The 20,277-nt window shown below is 44.3% G+C and overlaps 1 protein-coding gene and 1 non-coding gene across 6 annotated transcripts in view; one reads left to right on the top strand and one right to left on the bottom strand.

Moving 5' to 3' along the window:
* Positions 1-20,277, bottom strand: part of ryk (receptor like tyrosine kinase) — a 434,764-nt gene that overhangs the window by 340,427 nt on the left and 74,060 nt on the right. For all 5 annotated transcript variants that reach the window (XR_013497447.1, XR_013497448.1, XR_013497449.1 and 2 more), the window contains exon 3: positions 6,481-6,580. Coding sequence is in view for 2 of the 5 variants with exons in the window: in XM_078209276.1 (XP_078065402.1) it covers positions 6,481-6,580 (100 nt within the window). In the remaining 3 variants the exon portion in view is untranslated. The remainder of the gene's footprint in view (positions 1-6,480; positions 6,581-20,277) is intronic.
* trnaf-gaa (transfer RNA phenylalanine (anticodon GAA)) lies at positions 5,460-5,531 on the top strand. The gene has a single exon. It is a non-coding gene; the product is annotated as a tRNA-Phe (tRNA).

The following is a 20,277-nucleotide window of genomic DNA, read 5'->3' as shown; positions in this document are numbered from 1 at the left end:
GGGCCTCCGGGATGAAGCGCAACCAGCTTCGCTCCCTGCGGAAAAGAAGTCATCTGTTCAGTTTACACCAGCCCCTGCCTTCAACAGACTGCCACCTGAGTGCCAAGCGATGGAAAGGATCTCTCGTTGCAGTGGGGTTGCTGGGAGAGACACAGACCGAAGGCAGGAGGGATGTTATGACAAGCACAAAGACTACAGGGGAACATCAGTAGACCTATCCGTGGGCTTCGTGGAGTAAGAGTATTGAGCACAATGGGAAGCAGCCAGCAGGGTTTTTAAGCCTGTAACTTTACCTGGACTGGGGGTGTAGGTCCCGTGGTGAAGTCTACCTGAATGTAAGCCATGGGAACAGCCCTTTCCTTTTGTGCACAATAAAGGGTATTTGTTGGTGGTGGGAAAATGATGTTTGACTGAATTACTACAATGTCCTTATTTTTGCACATAATACTACTCAGGGTCATACTGCCTGAGGAGGAGAGTTAGGAGCGAACAACTAAATATAAGGGTGACATATCACCGAAGGTTCAACATCTGCAACAAAACACCAACTATAAAGGGCAATTAAGGACAGGCAACAAATGTTGACCAGCCAGCGATGCCCAAGTCCCATGAATGAATAAAAACAAATTAGCCTGTAACTTAAACTTGTGTCACCTGTTTATTACTTCAAACACTTGTACAAGGATTCAAGCAAAATATACCATGGGATAGACTTTCCTCTTCATTGGTCAGAGTTTTAGGGATGAAATTTATGGATAGCAAATATTTTCATACATTTTATATATACATTTGCTTAATTGTTAATTTGTTAATCCTTTTCTGTCTCAAACTACAGAGTGTACCAGCTAGAGTTCAGTATCTGATTACAGCAGTACCAGGGACAGGGTTAGAATGTAGATCCACTGTGGGGAAAAATAGGTTTCAGTGGGTGGAGAGTTCTGAGACTCAGCAGAACTGGGGTGTTATGCAACCCAATGAGAGAGGTGCTGAAACTTGAAAAAAGTGGAAGACCTAATACTAGAACCATTGTGCAAAGAGAAACTACAGTTTGACAGAACTGCATTGCTCCAATTAAGTATCAGAAAGACCAAAGTTATTGTTTTTTATCCCCAGTGCAAACTTGGCTACCTAGCCACCTACTCCATCACCCTTCTTGGTCACTGCCTAAGGTTGAACCAGACCGTTAAGCTTAGCTTCTAATCACATATACTCTCCATCACCAAGACCACCTATTCTACCCTCTCTGCCCTTACCTCTAGACTTGACAATTTCAATGCTATCCTGGCTAGCCTCCCATCTTACACCCTCAGTAACCTTTGAAGTCGCTCAAAATATCATTCACCTATCAACTGTGTGCACGCTGACGTACGCTGGCAATTATTTACTTTTAAAATTCACGTCCTTGTTGCTTAAGTCTATCCATGATCTACAATCTCAACCCATTTTTGATCATTTGCCATTTCCCTTGCTGTAGGTTCATTGTTTCTCACAAATCTTTCTTCCAATTGATCATTTTTTACCTCATCATTACTATCATCAATAACATTATGCAGAAGAGGTGAAGACTTAGTGATAGACCAGGGAGTTCAGGCGAACCCTGTGGTGGTCTGTGCTCATCTATCAGGACACAAGCTGTACCTGCAGGAAGGATTGGCCATATCTTAAAAAAAAACCTCCCCCCAAAGAATCCTGGGACCCCAGACCCAAAGGCATCACAAAGATGTGTGAATGACTGACTAAATTTAATGCAGAATTTCTCTTTTCAAGTTGTGCAATGCTTTCAGTACCATGTCTTGAAATATATGTCAGGGTGAAAAATATGTTCCCGGTCTGATCCAGCACTGTGGGATTCGCTCGGTTCCTAGTCTGATCCTGCACTGTGGGAATTGCTGAAGCAGAGAAGACTGAAGGGTGACCTGATTGAGGTGCACAAGATTATGGGGGGCATGGACAGGGTGGATAGGAAGCAGCGGTTCCTCTTGGTTGAAGGGTCAGTCAGACACAAGTTCAAGATGTGGGGTAGGAAGTTTAGGGGCAGGAAGTTTAGGGGCATGTGAGGAAAAATCTGAATATTTGAATGGATGTAAATTGAGAGAGCTGGATACTCAGTGAGACTTTGGTGTCCTTGCGCATCAGTCGCTGAAAGTAAACACACAGTTACAGCAGGCAATAAAGAAAGCAAATAATATGTTGGCCTTCACAGTGAGAGGATGTTTTATTGCAATTGTATACCTTATCGGTGAGGCCACATCTGGAATAGTTTGTACAGTTTTGGTGTTCTTATCTGAGGGAGGATGTTCCATCTACAGAGGGAGTGCAGCAAAGGTTTACCAGGTTGATTCTGGGGAAGGCAGGACAATCATTTGAGGAGAGACTAAATTGGTTACAATTATATTCACTGGGTGTTAGAAGAATGAGAGGGGATCTCATGGAAACTTATAAAATTCGAACAGGATCAGACAGGATAGATTCATGTTCTTGATGGTGGGGGAGTCCAGAACTAGGGGGTCATAGTTTGAGGATAAGGGGTTAACCTTTCCAGAGTGAGGTGAGGAGAAATTGCTTCACCCAGAGAGTGAGAATCTGTGGAATTCACTACTGCAGAAAGTAGCCGAGGCCAAAACATTTTGTGATTACAAGAAGGAATTGGATATAGCTCTCCGGTGTGGAGTTTGCATGTTCTCCCCGTGACTGCATGGGTTTCCTCCGGGTGTTCCCGTTTCCTTGCACAGTCCAAAAGTGTCCAGGTTAGATGGACTAGTGCTAACATGCCCCTTCATGTCCAACATGTGTAGGTTCGGTGGATTAGCTGTGGGTTACGGGGATATGGTGTGGGATTAGGCCTGGGTAAAATGCTCTTCGGAGAGTCGATACAGAACTAATGTGCTGAATGGCCTCCTTCTGCAGTGTAGGGATTCTAAGATACTTGGGGTTAAAGGGATCAAAGGAAACAGAAAGAAGGTGATACTGAATTTGATGATCGATCTTAATGAATGGTGGTGCTGGCTCGAAGGATCAAATGACCTCTTCTGCACTGTATAATTCTGTATGAATCAGGAGGCACGTAACCAGCTGTAGAATCGCAGGTTCTGGTCTGTTGTTCTTGCCACAGTATGTTTGTAGCTGACCCACTTTATTCTTTGGCCAATGGAGACTCTCAGCCTGTTGACACCATTTGGCACACCATTAGGTGCACCTGGCAATGATAAAGCTGTTTAATGTTGTGGGGACATGGACAAATTTTCTCTGGCAGTTTTGTGGTATAAATTTAATTTGTCACTTAGCCCAAGTTTGAATGTGACCCAGGTCTAACTGCACATAGGCACACTGCTTCATTATGTGAGGAGTCACAAATGGAACCAAACACCGCAATGATCTTGAACCAAACACTGCAATGAACCAAAACACTGCATGTTTTTGAGGAAGAGAAGGTGTTACAGGCTAATAGGCTGGAGGAAATAGTTGTTCGGAGGGAGGATGTACTGGCAGTTTTGAATAAACTGAAGGTCGATAAGTCCCCTGGGCCTGATGAAATGTATCCTAGGATTCTTTGGGAGGCAAGGGATGAGATTGCAGAGCCTTTGGCTTTGACCTTTGGGTCCTCGCTGTCCACGGGGATGGTGCCAGAGGACTGGAGAATGGCGAATGTTGTTCCTCTGTTTAAGAAAGGGAATAGAAATGACCCTGGTAATTATAGACCGGTTAGTCTTACTTCGGTGGTTGGTAAATTGATGGAAAAGGTCCTTAGGGATGGGATTTGCGACCATTTAGAAAGATGCGGATTAAAACGGGATAGTCAGCACGGATTCGTGAAGGGCAAGTCGTGCCTCACAAATTTGATTGAATTTTTTGAGGAGGTATCTGAGTGTGTTGATGAAGGTCGGGCAGTTGATGTCATATACATGGATTTTAGTAAGGCGTTTGATAAGGTCCCCCATGGTCGGCTTATGATGAAAGTAAGGAGGTGTGGGATAGAGGGAAAGTTGGCAGATTGGATAGGTAATTGGCTATCTGATCGAAGACAGAGGGTGGTGGTGGATGGAAAATTTTCAGACTGGAGGCAGGTTGCTAGCGGAGTGCCACAGGGATCAGTGCTTGGTCCTCTGCTCTTTGTGATTTTTATTAATGACTTAGAGGAGGGGGCTGAACGGTGGATCAGTAAATTTGCTGATGACACCAAGATTGGTGGAGTAGTGGATGAGGTGGAGGGCTGTTGTAGGCTGCAAAGAGACATAGATAGGATGCAAAGCTGGGCTGAAAAATGGCAAATGGAGTTTAACCCTGATAAATGTGAGGTGATTCATTTTGGTAGGACTAATTTAAATGTGGATTACAGGGTCAAAGGTAGGGTTCTGAAGACTGTGGAGGAACAGAGAGATCTTGGGGTCTATATCCACAGATCTCTAAAGGTTGCCACTCAAGTGGATAGAGCAGTGAAGAAGGCCTATAGTGTGTTAGCTTTTATTAACAGGGGGTTGGAGTTTAAGAGCCGTGGGTGTTATGCTGCAACTGTACAGGACCTTGGTGAGATCACATTTGGAATATTGTGTGCAGTTCTGGTCACCTCACTATAAGAAGGATGTGGAAGCGCTGGAAAGAGTGCAGAGGAGATTTATCAGGATGCTGCCTGGTTTGGAGGGTAGGTCTTATGAGGAAAGGTTGAGGGAGCAAGGGCTGTTCTCTCTGGAGCGGAGGAGGCTGAGGGGAGACTTAATAGAGGTTTATAAAATGATGAAGGGGATAGATAGAGTGAACGTTCAAAGACTATTTCCTCGGGTGGATGGAGCTATTACAAGGGGGCATAACTACAGGGTTCATGGTGGGAGTTATAGGAAGGATATCAGAGGTAGGTTCTTTACGCAGAGAGTGGTTGGGGTGTGGAATGGACTGCCTGCAGTGATAGTGGAGTCAGACACTTTAGGAACATTTAAGCGGTTATTGGATAGGCACATGGAGCACACCAGGATGATAGGGAGTGGGATAGCTTGATCTTGGTTTCAGATGAAGCTCGACACAACATCGTGGGCCGAAGGGCCTGTTCTGTGCTGTACTGTTCTATGTTCTATGATCATTCTGACCTTCTGATGGAGGGAAGCAGCTAAATAAATTTGGGCTTAGGACACTATCCTGAGGAACTCTTGCACTGATATTCTGGGAGTAAATCTAGCACTGGATCAGCAGAAATTTCCTCCAATTAAATATTAGGAAGACCATGTGGTGACCCCACATTGTGGGCAGCACGGGTTCGATTCCGGCCTTGGGTGACTGACTGTGTGGAGTTTGCACGTTCTCCGTGTCTGCATGGGTTTCCTCCGGGTGCTCCAGTTTCTTCCCACAGATGTGCAGGTGCTTCTATTTCCTCCCACAGTCCAAAGATGTGCAGCTCAGGGGAATTGGCCATGTTAAAATTGCCCCTTAGTGTCAGGAAAATTAGCGGAGTAAATATGTGGCATTATAAAGCCAAATAGCTCAGTTGGGAGAGCGTTAGACTGAAGATCTAAAGGTCCCTGGTTCAATCGCAGGTTTCGGCACAAGCCCACATAATGGCTTTCTTTGAGGGCTGGCATGGTGGCACAGTGGCTAGCACTGCTGCCTCACAGTGCCAGGAACCCGGGTCCAATTCTGGCCTCAGATGACTGTGTGGAGTTTGTACATTCTTCCTGTGTTTGCGTGGGTTTCCTCCGGGTGCTCCAGTTTCTTCCCACAGATGTGCAGGTTAGGTGGATTGGCCATGCCAAATTGCCCCTTAGTGTCCTGAGATGTGTAGGTTAGATGAATTAGCCATGATAAATGTATGCTGTTACAGGGATAGTGGAGGAAGAGGGCCTGGGTAAGATACTCTTTCAGAGTCGGTGCAGCGTCGATGGGCCAAATGGCCTCTTCTGCACTGTAGGGATTCTATGTTTCTATGATTCTAACCACATAAACACACCATCACAAAGACCACTACTTCTACCTCTAACATCACCCAAATCTGCCCATCCCTGCTGCTAAAAAGCTCACCTACACTGTTATCTCTAAATTTATTATTCTAGCATGGTTCTGGGTGGCCTTCCATATTCTACACTCCAAATATCCAAAACTCTGCTGTCCCTGTCCTAAGGGAAAGAGAACAAGATGGGTTTTAAGACAAATCAGTGGTTTAATGCGCACCATCACTGATATGTTTGGAATCCTTGAGCCGTTCCAAGGTACCTAACATTTTTGTCCCTTTAATCTCGACTTTAATATTTTTCCCCTCCCTTTAAATTCACATGCACACACTCATACATATACACACTCACATTCAGACCATTTTCCATTTCCAATCCAAATCTGTAGCTGAAATGACCTCACCTGGAAATACTGGATGTAAACAGTACAATTTTACCTAACTTTTTAAAAACTTCACTTGGTAGAATCAAGTTACATTGGAAAACACAGAAATTACCTGTTCCTGCAAATGGATCAACATCTTTCAATTATTGCTCATTATCTTACCTGATATTGTACGTGGAACTTCTCCTTGTGCAGAGATATTAGCTCGAGGCATGTCCATGGCTACTAGGTTATCCACCTGAAAGCCCAACTTATATTCAACCTGTTGTGGAGAACGTTAAAGTCATGAAAATAATCATTTGGTCATTTACTATCACGTATTAACATCATTAAAGTCACACTTAATTAAACTCTCCACAAGTAGTGTTAGTAATTAAAACTATCATTTGACTAACTCGACTAAGTTTAACTGAACAAGGTTGAAAAGGGAAAAGTAATTTTAACTTTTTAAACTCTCCAGAAATTTATTTTGTCTGTTTTTAAACTGACATGGAGCTAGTCATTTCACATTGCTACTATGTAGGAGCAACACTAGTGGTATTTTCCACGAACAGGATGCTGCTGTCAAAGCCAAAAAGACATTCTGACTGCCACACAGTCAGAGTTAATGTGGTAAATGAATTTCAGTGCCAGTGTGATGCCAAGTATGCAGGCCGCACATCCCAACAACTGGTGAATCGTACGAAACAGCATATTTCAGCTCTTTGCAACAGGCTACTGACTGTACTTAACCACAGTAAGAAGTTTAACAACAACAGGTTAAAGTCCAACAGGTTTATTTGGTAGCAAAAGCCACACAAGCTTTCGGAGCTCTTAGCCCCTTCTTCAGGTGAGTGGGAATTCTGTTCACAAACAGAGCTTATAAAGACACAGACTCAATTTGCATGAATAATGGTTGGAATGCGAATACTTACAACGAATCAAGTCTTTAAGAAACGAAACAATGAGAGTGGAGAGAGCATCAAGACAGGCTAAAAAGATGTGTATTGTCTCCAGACAAGACAGCCAGTGAAACTCTGCAGGTCCACGCAACTGTGGGAGTTACAAATAGTGTGACATGAACCCAATATCCCGGTTGAGGCCGTCCTCGTGTGTGCGGAACTTGGCTATCAGTTTCTGCTCAGCGACTCTGCGCTGTCGTGTGTCGCGAAGGCCGCCTTGGAGAACGCTTACCCGAATATCAGAGGCCGAATGCCCGTGACCGCTTCAGCGCTGAAGCGGTCACGGGCATTCGGCCTCTGATATTCGGGTAAGCGTTCTCCAAGGCGGCCTTCACGACACACGACAGCGCAGAGTCGCTGAGCAGAAACTGATAGCCAAGTTCCGCACACACGAGGACGGCCTCAACCGGGATATTGGGTTCATGTCACACTATTTGTAACTCCCACAGTTGCGTGGACCTGCAGAGTTTCACTGGCTGTCTTGTCTGGAGACAATACACATCTTTTTAGCCTGTCTTGATGCTCTCTCCACTCACATTGTTTCGTTTCTTAAAGACTTGATTCGTTGTAAGTATTCGCATTCCAACCATTATTCATGTAAATTGAGTCTGTGTCTTTATAAGCTCTGTTTGTGAACAGAATTCCCACTCACCTGAAGAAGGGGCTAAGAGCTCCGAAAGCTTGTGTGGCTTTTGCTACCAAATAAACCTGTTGGACTTTAACCTGGTGTTGTTAAACTTCTTACTGTGTTTACCCCAGTCCAACGCCGGCATCTCCACATCATGTACTTAACCAACCAGTGATTGCAAAACTCAGAATATAATGTCTATTGTTAGACATGGGCTGAATTTGCTGAACAATTCAAAGTGTGCTGAGAATTAGACTAACAACCCTTTGAAATTTGGCAATCTTGGATCTGCCTTGATGGAATACGAGGGAAAAAGCTTCTCTCTGTGTGCATCTTCATTAGCAAGACATCGCTAAAATCCAAAACTGATATTACGCTCTATAATTTGCAGAATAATGTATGCATGTTAAAGATGTGTTTAACCTTCAGTGGGCCAAAGAGTTTCATGCAAGAAGGTTCAGTTGTAGCAGTTTCAGAAATAAATATTCATATGCTATAACTGAATCATATTAATGTAGTTACAGCCATCAGGTTTAGGATAGATAGGTACTATAAGAGTCACAACTTGGAGCCCGTGTGGAAATTCTGCTTGGACAGGGCAAATCTATTTGACAAATAGGTCTTGCATAATACTGTTGAGAAACAAGTGCTGATGGAAGAAAGCCTGCATCAGGTATAATGCATCCCAGATGCTCCAGCACAGGGAATGCTTGAATCATCATTTCTGTTAAGGATTCCCTTGATATCTAGATCATCAAGATACGGGTGAAGCTTTTTCACCAAGACATCGAAGACAAATTAAGATGGATGCAATTTCAGACAAAAGTTGTGGATTAAGTTTTAGTATTGTTCTATCAGCATACCAGATGAGATAAGGCAGATTCGCCAGAAGTACAGTTCATGCTGATGCAAGATCAAGTAAACCAACTGCAAAAATGTGTATCTGTCAGAAACCAAAGAATTCAGAGTTTTGACTCTGATTAATTTCTACAGAACCAAATTGAAATGCTAAATATAAATAATTGAGAAACCAATTGGCGGCACGGTAGCACAGTGGTTAGCATTGCTGCTTCACAGCTCCAAGGACCTGGGTTCGATTCCCGGCTTGGGTCACTGTCTGTGTGGAGTTTGCATATTCTCCTCGTGTCTGCGTGGGTTTTCTCCAGGTGCTCTGGTTTCCTCCCACAGTCCAAAGATGTGCGGGTTAGGTTGATTGGCTATGCTAAAATTGCCCCTTAGTGTCCTGGGATGCGTAGATTAGAGGGATTAGCGGTAGGATATGGGGGTAGGGCCTGGGTGGGATTGTGGTCGGTGCAGACTCGATGGGCCGAATGGCCTCTTTCTGTACTGTAGGGTTTCTATGATTTTCTATGATTCAACTGCAGTTGCTCAGCTAAATCTTCATTAGTCAAGGCACAGAAATGCTGCCCAATCAGCATTCCTCCAAATGATGAATAACAGCTAGAAATACTAGTATCGTGGGCTGTTGTGAATCTGTACTTTCAAGCATCTTCCTCCACTATCATCCCATACTCTCCCATCTGAACCCAGTCCCTCCACAAATGGAGTTCACATTAAAGGAAGGTGTGGTTGAAATTAGCATAGGTGCAATTATTGCCAATTCCTACTTTCGCTGAAAAGTGGCAGTGGGATTTCCCCCCTCGTCCTGAGAGGATGGTGTTCCTTCAATGGCATTATGTAATTAATTCCATGCTTTTGAACTCATGACAAGCAAGGAATATGGTGTTTTCATGATGTCAATGCTTCTCCCCTTCTTAGCAGCAGAGGTCAGAGGCTGGGAGATTTAATCAAAGTAAGCTTGCTGAGTTGCCACTATGGATCCTGTAGCCACCACATACTGTAGTCAGTGCAGAGGTGGATACTGAATTCAGTCGAAGGGATAACAATCAGAGTTCTTGATTGTGTTGAGGCTGTATCCATCCAGAGACATAGTTGGTATTACATCACATGCTTCGCCTTAGCCTTGTGAATGATAAAAACATGGAGGGATCAGGAGGAGAGTTGAAAAAAGTACCCAGCCTTGTGGCTACACTTGGTATCACTGATCGAGTTAAATTTCTCGATATTGGTGACCCTAGAATATTGATGGTGAGAGCTTAGCAATGGTGGTTGTATCTTCTCCTGTCAGGGACAGTCATTGCCTGGTACTTGTGACACAAATGTTGTTTGTTATTTGGCACTCCAAGTTTGGATGTTTTCTGAATATTGCTATATACTGACATAGGCCACTTAATTATCAAAGAAGTCATGAACTTAACTACATGTTCCTAAATCATGAGCATAAAACCTGATTTTAGAACAAAGAGACTTATCATTAACATCGGGTGATCAGTTCCTCCTTGAATTTTGTCCCTCTCCTTGGTAACAGTCTGAGATTAAGTCAGTCTGTTTGCAACCACGGTGTCACATTCGATCCAGAGGTGAACTTCCAACTTTGCGTTCATGCCATCTCTAAGACCACCTAGTTCACCCTAATATTGCTCAATTTCATCCCTATCCCAGCTCAAATACTGCTCAAACCCTCATTCATGCTTTCATTACTTCTAGACTGAATTAATCCAATACACTCCTGACTGTTCTCCCACATTCTACTCTCCATAAACTTGAGTTCAACCACAATTCTGATGCCCATGTCTTAACTCTCAGCTGGTCCTGTTCCCCATCACACCTGTGCTCAATGAGTTATATTATTTCCCAGTCGAGCAACATCTTGATTTTAAAATTCTCACCCTGGTTAGCAAACCTCTCCACGGTCTTGCCCCTCTAATCTCCTCGGGAGGTATATATGCTCCTTAATTCAAGCCTCCCAATTATAATTGTTCCACAACAAAAACAGAAAATGCTGGAAAATCTCAGCAAGTCTGACAGCATCTGTGGAGAGGAAATAGAGCTAATGTTTCAAGTCTGGTGGACCCTTCGTCAGAATACTGATGGAACTCTGACAAAGGGTCATCCAGGCTTGAAACGTTTGCTCTATTCTCTCTCCACAGATGCTGTCAGACCTGCTGAAATTTTCCAGCATTTCATTTTTGTTTCAGATTCCAACATCCACAATAATTTGCTTTTGTATAATTTTTCCATCATTGGTGGCTGTGCCTTCAATTGCCCAGGCCCCAAGCTCTGCATTACCTCCCCTACTGCTCTCTACCTGACTTTTCTCCTTTAAGACACAAAGTTTTCGATCATCTGAGCTAATATCTCCTTATGTGACTTGGTGTCATACTCCTTGGAATGTTTCATTTTATGTTAAAGGTGCTATATAAGTTGTTACTATCATTGACAAAGCAGCTCACAATGGGAGGGCTGAAGGCACAGCCTAAAAAATTCAGTGAGGACTGACCTCAACCATGGTCATCTTCCTATGTATCCAGCCACTACAGAATGTTCCCATTAACCTACATTGAGCCTCGTGCTATATCATGTGAAGCAACATCTTGATCTCGAGTATATCTGCCACTACCTTTCCCCTAGCATTCAGGTCATAGAGGTTTACAGCATGGAAACAGGCCCTTCGACCCAACTTGTCCATGCCGCCCTTATTTTTTTTTTAACCCCTAAGCTAATCCCAATTGCCCGCATTTGGCCCATATCCCTCTATACCCATCGTACCCATGTAACTATCTAAATGCTTTTTAAAAGATAAAATTGTACCCGCCTCTGCTACCAGACACTCACCACCCTCTGTGAAAAAATTGCCCCTCTGGACACTTTTGTATCTCTCCCCTCTCACCTTAAACCTATGCCCTCTAGTTTTAGACTCCCCTACCTTTGGGAAAAGATATTGACTATCTACCTTGTCTATGACCCTCATTATTTTATAGACCTCTATGAGGTCACCCCTCAGCCTCCTACGCTCCAGAGAAAAAAGTCCCAGTCTAATCAGCCTCTCCTTATAACTCAATCCATCAAGTAGCATCCTAGTAAATCTTTTTTGCACTCTTTCTAGTTTAATAATATCCTTTCTATAATAGGGTGACCAGAATTGCACACAGTATTCCAAGTGTGGCCTTACCAATGTCTTGTACAACTTCAACAAGACGTCCCTACTCCTGTATTCAATGCTCTGACTGATGAAACCAAGCACGCCGAATGCCTTCTTCACCACTCTGTCCATCTGTAATTCCATTTTCAAGGAGCTATGAACATGTACCCCGAGATCTCTTTGTTCTGTAACTCTCCCCAACGCTGAGAATTAACTGAGTAAGTCCTGCCCTGGTTCAATCTACCAAAATGCATTATCTCGCATTTGTCGAAATTAAACTCCATCTGCCATTCGTCAGACCACTGGCCCAATTGATCAAGATCCCGCTGCAATTGCAAACTTACTAACCATGCCCCCTATATTCTCATCCAAATCATTAATATAAATGACAAATAACAGTGGACCCAGCACTGATCCCTGAGGCACACCGCTGGTCACAGGCCTCCAGTTTGAAAAACAACTCTCTACAACCACCCTCTGGCTTCTGTCAAGAAGCCAATTTTGGATCCATTTAGATACCTCACCCTGGATCCCGTGAGATTTAACGTTATGCAACAACCTACCTTGCGGTACCTTATCAAAGGCCTTGCTAAAGTCCATGTAGACAACATCAACTGCACTGCCCTCATCTACCTTTAAAAAACTCAATTAAATTTGTGAGACATGATTTTCCACTCTCAAAGCCATGCTGACTGTCCCTAATCAGTCTTTGCATCTCTAAATGCCTGTAGATCCTGTCTCTCAAAATTGTGTGGCTTTTGCTACCAAATAAACCTGTTGGACTTTGGAAGTTGGTGTGCATTTTGGTGATAGTGACCACAATTCGGTTACGTTCACCTTAGTGATGGAAAGGGATAGGCATGAACCTCGGGCCAGTGGTTTTAGCTGGGGGAAGGGTAATTATGAGGCTATTAGGAGAGAATTAGGAAACATAGGTTGGACTAGGAGATTACAGGGACTGGGAACGTCCGACATGTGGAGTTTTTTCAAGGAGCAGCTACTGCGAGTCTGTGATAGGTATGTCCCTGTCAGGCAAGGAGGAATTGGTAGGGCTAGGGAACCGTGGTGCACCAAAAAAGTTTCTTTGTTGGTTAAAAAGAAAAAGGAGGCTTATGTTCGGATGAGACGTGAGCACTCGGGTAGTGCACTAGAAAGCTTTAGATTGGCTAAGAGGGAGTTGAAGAGCGAGCTTAGAAGGGCTAAAAGGGGACATGAGAAGACTTTGGCGGATAGGGTTAAAGAGAATCCTAAGGCGTTCTATAGGTATGTCAAGAACAGAAGGTTGGTTAGGGCAAGTTTAGGGCCAGTTATAGATGGCAGAGGGAAGTTATGTGTGGAACCGGAGGAGATTGGTGAAGCATTGAACCAATATTTCTCTTCGGTGTTCACGCAAGGGGACATGAATATAGCTGAGGAGGACACTGGGTTGCAGGGGAGTAGAATAGACAGTATTACAGTTGATAAGGAGGATGTGCAGGATATTCTGGAGGGTCTGAAAATAGATAAATCCCCTGGTCCGGATGGGATTTATCCAAGGATTCTCTGGGAGGCAAGAGAAGTGATTGCAGAGCCTCTGGCTCTGATCTTCAGGTCGTCGTTGGCCTCTGGTATAGTACCAGAAGATTGGAGGTTAGCGAATGTTGTCCCATTGTTTAAGAAGGGGAACAGAGACTTCCCCGGGAATTATAGACCGGTGAGTCTCACTTCTGTTGTCGGCAAGATGTTGGAAAAAATTATAAGGGATAGGATTTATAGTTATTTGGAGAGTAATGAATTGATAGGTGATAGTCAGCATGGTTTTGTGGCAGGTAGGTCGTGCCTTACTAACCTTATTGAGTTTTTTGAGAAAGTGACCAAGGAGGTGGATGGGGGCAAGGCAGTGGACGTGGTATATATGGATTTTAGTAAGGCGTTTGATAAGGTTCACCATGGTAGGCTTCTGCAGAAAATGCAGATGTATGGGATTGGGGGTGATCTAGGAAATTGGATCAGGAATTGGCTAGCGGATAGGAAACAGAGGGTGGTGGTTGATAGTAAATATTCATCATGGAGTGCGGTTACAAGTGGTGTACCTCAGGGATCTGTTTTGGGGCCACTGCTGTTTGTAATATTTATTAATGATCTGGATGAGGGTATAGTTGGGTGGATTAGCAAATTTGCTGATGACACCAAAGTCGGTGGTGTGGTAGACAGTGAGGAAGGGTGTCGTAGTTTGCAGGAAGACTTAGACAGGTTGCAAAGTTGGGCCGAGAGGTGGCGGATGGAGTTTAATGCGGAGAAGTGTGAGGTAATTCACTTTGGTAGGAATAACAGATGTGTTGAGTATAGGGCTAACGGGAGGACTTTGAATAGTGTGGAGGAGCAGAGGGATCTAGGTGTATGTGTGCATAGATCCCTGAAAGTTGGGAATCAAGTAGATAAGGTTGTTAAGAAGGCATATGGTGTCTTGGCGTTTATTGGTAGGGGGATTGAATTTAGGAGTCGTAGCGTTATGTTGCAACTGTACACAACTCTGGTGCGGCCGCACTTGGAGTACTGTGTGCAGTTCTGGTCCCCACATTACAGGAAGGATGTGGAGGCTTTGGAGAGGGTGCAGAGGAGGTTTACCAGGATGTTGCCTGGTATGGAGGGGAGATCCTATGAGGAGAGGCTGAGGGATTTGGGATTGTTTTCGCTGGAAAGGCGGCGGCTAAGAGGGGATCTTATTGAAACATATAAGATGATTAGAGGTTTAGATAGGGTGGATAGTGATAGCCTTTTTCCTCTGATGGAGAAATCCAGCACGAGGGGGCATGGCTTTAAATTGAGGGGGGGTAGTTATAGAACCGATGTCAGGGGTAGGTTCTTTACCCAGAGGGTGGTGAGGGATTGGAATGCCCTGCCAGCATCAGTAGTAAATGCGCCTAGTTTGGGGGCGTTTAAGAGATCCGTAGATAGGTTCATGGACGAAAAGAAATTGGTTTAGGTTGGAGGGTCACAGTTTTTTTTTTAACTGGTCGGTGCAACATCGTGGGCCGAAGGGCCTGTTCTGCGCTGTAATGTTCTATGTTCTATGACTTTAACCTGGTGTTGTTAACCTTCTTGCTCTCAAAAAATACCTTCCAGCAATTTACCCACCACAGATGTGAGGCTCCCAGGCTTTTCCCTTCAGCCCTTTTTAAACAAAGGCACAAAATTTGCCACTCTCCAGTCTTCAGGCACCTCACCCGTGACCATCGATGATTCAAATATCTCGGCTAGGGGACCCGCAATTTCCTCCCTAGCCACCCACAATGTCCTGGGATATACCTCATCAGGTCCTGCAGATTTATCTACCTTGATGCGCTTTAAGACTTCCAGCACCTCCATCTCTGTAATATGTACACTCCTCAAGACATCAATATTTAATTCCCCAAGTTCTCTAACATCCATGCTTTTCTCAACAGTAAATACTGATGAGAAATATTCATTTAGGATCTCACCCATCTCTTGTGGATCCGCACTTAGATTACCTTGCTGATCCTTAAGAGGCCCTACTCTCTCCCTTGTTACTCTTTTGCCCTTTATGTATTTATCTGAGCGATATAGTTGGATTATAGCTGTGACAAGGAAAAGAACAAAGTAGCTCTGGTTGAACTGAAACTGAGCAGCAGCGAGCAAGTTATAGCAGGTTAGAAGATGTCTTGGCTTCCACATTATCAGGAAGATATCAATGTCACAGTTACAACGGAATGGTTAGGTTAGGAAACTGCTTAGTTCCCCTTAGCTAAGGTAAGCAGTAGGAGATTAAGAGAGGATGTGAGGAAAAAAACCTCTTCACCCAAAGGATGAGAGTCTGGAACTCACTGTCTGAAAATGTGGTGGAGGCAGAGACCCTCATAACATTTAAAAGTACTGAGATATGCACTTGCGATACGATCGCACACAAGGCTGTGGGCCAAATGCTGGAAAATGGGATTAGAATAGTCAGGTAGTTTGTCGTTGACCGGCACAGACAAGATGGGCTGGAGGGCCTTTTTCTGAGCTGTAGACCTCTGACTGTCACTGGACTTGTAATCCAGAGGCCTTGGCTAACGCTCAAAGGACTCAAGTTCAAATCCCACAATGGCTGGAGGTGGAAATGAAAGTCATAGAAATCATAGAAACCCTACACTGCAGAAAGAGGCCATTTGGCCCATCGAGTCTACACCGACCACAATCCCACCCAGGCCCTATCCCCATATCCCTACATATTTATCCGCTAATCCCTCTAACCTACGCATCCCGGGACACTAAGGGGCAATTTAGCATGACCAATTAACCTAACCTGCACACCTTTGGACTGTGGGAGGAAACCGGAGCACCCGGAGGAAACCCACGCAGACACAGGAAGAATGTGCAAACTCCACACAGACAGCGTGTCAATAAATTAAAAGTCAATAAATTAAATCTGGAACTGAAAGCTGGTCTCAGTAATGGAGTATCATTAATACTCCACATCTCAGTAATGGAGGCCATGAAACTATCATCGATTGCTGCAAAAGCCCATCTGGTTCACTAAAGAATCTGCTGTCCTTACCAATTCTGGCCAACACGTGACTCCAGACCCATATAATGAGGTTGTCTCTGACCTGTCCTCTGAAATGGCCTAAAAGCCACTCAGTTCAAGGCCAATTGGGATGGACAACAAGTGCCAGTGACACCCACATCCCAAGGATAGTATATTTTCACTACTACACAACTAGTATTTTGGGCTAGTAAAATTGCGGCTCAGAGGAGGGTTATTGTCAGCTTGGATAAAAAACTGCTTCATGACAAAAAACAGCGAATCAAAATAAATGGCTTGTTTTTCAGACTGGAGAATGCTGGACAGTGGTCTTCTCCAAGGGTCAGGGCTAAGACCACTGCTTTATATATGTGTATATAATAACTTGGATATTGAAGAGAGTAAAATTCCAACATTTACCGATTATATCAAACATAGAGGTGTGACCACAGTGAGGTTAACACCAATCCACTGCAACAGGACATAGATAAGAAAGCAAAATAGTCAGACAATTTCGTAGAGAATAGGAATTTAATAGAGAAATGCTAAATGATGCATTTTGGCAGAAATAGTAAGGAAAGTCAATACAGACTAAATGGCACAATTCTAAAGAGAGTGTACAGGAACAGAGGGCCCTGGGGTTCATGCACATAGATCGTTAAAGGTAGCAGAACATGTTTACAGGCTAACGTGTAAAGCATATGGAATCTTGGGCTTCATAAATAGAGTTACTGAGAATAGAAGCAGGGAAAAAGTGTTGAACCTTAATGAAGCTACAACTTGAGTACTGCATCTAGTTCCGGTCATCATACTTTATGAAGGATGTGAGGGTGGGTCCTTGAGAGATTGCAGAGGAAATGCAGAGGATGTTGCCTGGTATGGAAGGGCTTAGTTATGAGGAGAGATTGGGTAAACTGGGGTTGTTCTCACTGGAAAGACGGAGGATGAGGGGTGACCTAATCGAGGTGTATAAAATTATGAAAGGCATAGGGGGGGGGGGGGGGGGGGGGAAGAGAGAGAGAGAGAGAGAGAGAGAGAGAGAGAGAGAGAGAGAGAGAGAGAGAGAGTAACACGGATATCAGAAGGACGTATTTTACACAGAGGGTGGTGGGGGCCTGGAATGCGCTGCCGGGCAAGGTGGTGGAGGCGGACACACTGGGAACGTTTAAGACTTATCTAGATAGCCACATGAATGGAGTGGGAATGGAGGGATACAAAAGAATTGTCTAGTTTGGACCAGGGAGCGGCGCGGGCTTGGAGGGCCGAAGGGCCTGTTCCTGTGCTGTATTGTTCTTTGAAATTTACCAGAGTGGTTCCAGGGATGAGGGACTTTAGCTGGGGACGTTCTCGTTGGAGCAGATGAGATTGAGGGGAGATTTGATCGAGGTGTACAGGATTATGATAGGATTTGATAAGGTAGACAAGGAAAAACTATTCCCATTGGCTAATGGTACTGGAGAGTCACAGATTTGAGATTCTGGACAAGAGTAGCCGGGCAGAAGAGAGCAAGAATTATTTTTATGCAGCGGTTTATAGATTTCAGCAAAGCTTTTGACAAGGCCCCACATGGGAGACATGTAAAGAAGGTAAATTCACACATGGGGTAATTTGATAATGTGGATTCAAAATTGACTCAGTTGTAGAAGACAGAGGGTGATGACAGAAGGCTGCTTTAGTGACTGGAAGCCAGTGTCCAATGGCACTGGGTCCCATATTATTCATCATTTATTTAACTGGCATAAATGACTATGTTGGCGATAGGATTAGTAAGTTTGCAGTTGACACAAAGGTTGGCCGGGTGGTTAATAGTGAGATTGCATGCCTTGGGCTACAGGAAGATGGTCAAATAGGCAGATAAGTGGCAGATGGAATTTAACCCTAAAAGGTGCACGGTGGATACACTTTGGAAGAAGTCATTTCACAAAAAAAATTCAATGAATGGCACACTAGGAAGTTCTGAGGAACAAAGGGAGCTTGGTATGTTTGTCCATAGATCTCTGACGGTGGAATGGCATGTTAGGGGGGTGGTGAAAAAGGCATATGGGACACGAGCCTTTTACAATCGAGGCATAAATTACAAAAACAGGGTGGACATGATGGAGTTGTATCGAACTTTGGTGAGGCCACAGCTCGAGTACTGAGTGCAGTTCTGGTTGCCACATTATAGGATGGATGTGACTGCACTGGAGGGGGTGCAGAAGAGATTCACCATGATGTTGCCTGGAATGGAACATTTAAGTTATGAAGAGAGATTGGATAGATTTGGATTGCTTTTGTTGGAGCAGAGAACAGGTGGGCGACCTGATCAATGTGTACAAGATACGAGGAGGGCATGGACAAGGTGGATAGTGACAGCTGTTCTCCTTAGTTGAAGCGGTCATTCACAGAGGGCACAGGTTCAAGATGAGGGGCGGGTGTTTGGGGGTGGGGGGAACGTGAGGAAAAACGTTTTTACCTAGAGGATGGTAACAGTTTGGAATGCGCTGCCTGGATACTTGTAGTGGAGTAAGAAGTTTAACAACACCAGGTTAAAGTCCAACAGGTTTATTTGGTAGCAAAAGCCACACAAGCTTTCGGAGCTGCAAGCCCCTTCTTCAGGTGAGTGGGAATTCTGTTCACAAACAGAGCATATAAAGACACAAACTCAATTTACATGAATAATGGTTGGAATGCGAATACTTACAACCAATCAAGTCTTTAAGAAACAAAACAACGTGAGTGGAGAGAGCATCAAGACAGGCTAAAAAGATATGTATTGTCTCCAGACAAGACAGCCAGTGAAACTCTGTGGGGGTTACAAATAGTGTGACATGAACCCAATATCCCGGTTGAGGCTGTCCTCGTGTGTGCGGAACTTGGCTATCATTTTCTGCTCAGCGACTCTGCGCCGTCGTGTCTGATAGCCAAGTTCCGCACACACGAGGACAGCCTCAACCGGGATATTGGGTTCATGTCACACTATTTGTAACCCCCACAGAGTTTCACTGGCTGTCTTGTCTGGAGACAACACACATCTTTTTAGCCTGTCTTGATGCTCTCTCCACTCACGTTGTTTTGTTTCTTAAAGACTTGATTAGTTGTAAGTATTCGCATTCCAACCATTATTCATGTAAATTGAGTTTGTGTCTTTATATGCTCTGTTTGTGAACAGAATTCCCACTCACCTGAAGAAGGGGCTTGCAGCTCCGAAAGCTTGTGTGGCTTTTGCTACCAAATAAACCTGTTGGACCTGGTGTTGTTAAACTTCTTACTGTGTTTACCCCAGTCCAACGCTGGCATCTCCACATCATATTTGTAGTGGAGACAGGTTAGAATCATAGAATTCATAGAACCATAGAAACCCTAGAGTGCAGAAGGAGGCCATTCGGCCCATCGAGTCCGCACTGACAACAATCTCACCTAGGCCCTGTCCCCGTAACTCCATATAGTTACCCCACTAATCCCTCTAACCGATGCATCCCGGGACACTGAGGGGCAATTTAGCACGGCCAATCAACCTAACCCGCATATCTTTGGACTGTGGGAGGAAACTGGAGCACCCGGAGAAAACCCACACAGACACAGGGAGAACGTGCAAACTCCACACAGACAGTGACCCAAGCCAGGAATCGAACCCAGGTCCCTGGCATTGTGAGGCAGCAGTGCTAACCACTGTGCCGCCCAGGGTGCCTGACATCCTTTAAAAAGTACCTGGATAAGCAATTGGCACGTCATAACATTCAAGGCTATGGGCCAAGTGCAGGTAAATGGGATTAGGTAGATCAGGGATTTCTCACTCATCGGTGCAGACTCGATGATGGGCCGAAGGCCTCTTCTGCATGGTAAGATTCTATGATTCTGAGTGTTAATGACCTGGAACACACTGCTTGGAGGTGATGAGGCA

Source organism: Mustelus asterias, chromosome 3 (assembly GCF_964213995.1).
Source record: "Mustelus asterias chromosome 3, sMusAst1.hap1.1, whole genome shotgun sequence".
NCBI lineage: Eukaryota > Metazoa > Chordata > Chondrichthyes > Carcharhiniformes > Triakidae > Mustelus > Mustelus asterias.
The sequence above is the reverse complement of the archived record's forward strand: the minus strand, read 5'-3'. Positions and strand labels throughout refer to the sequence as shown.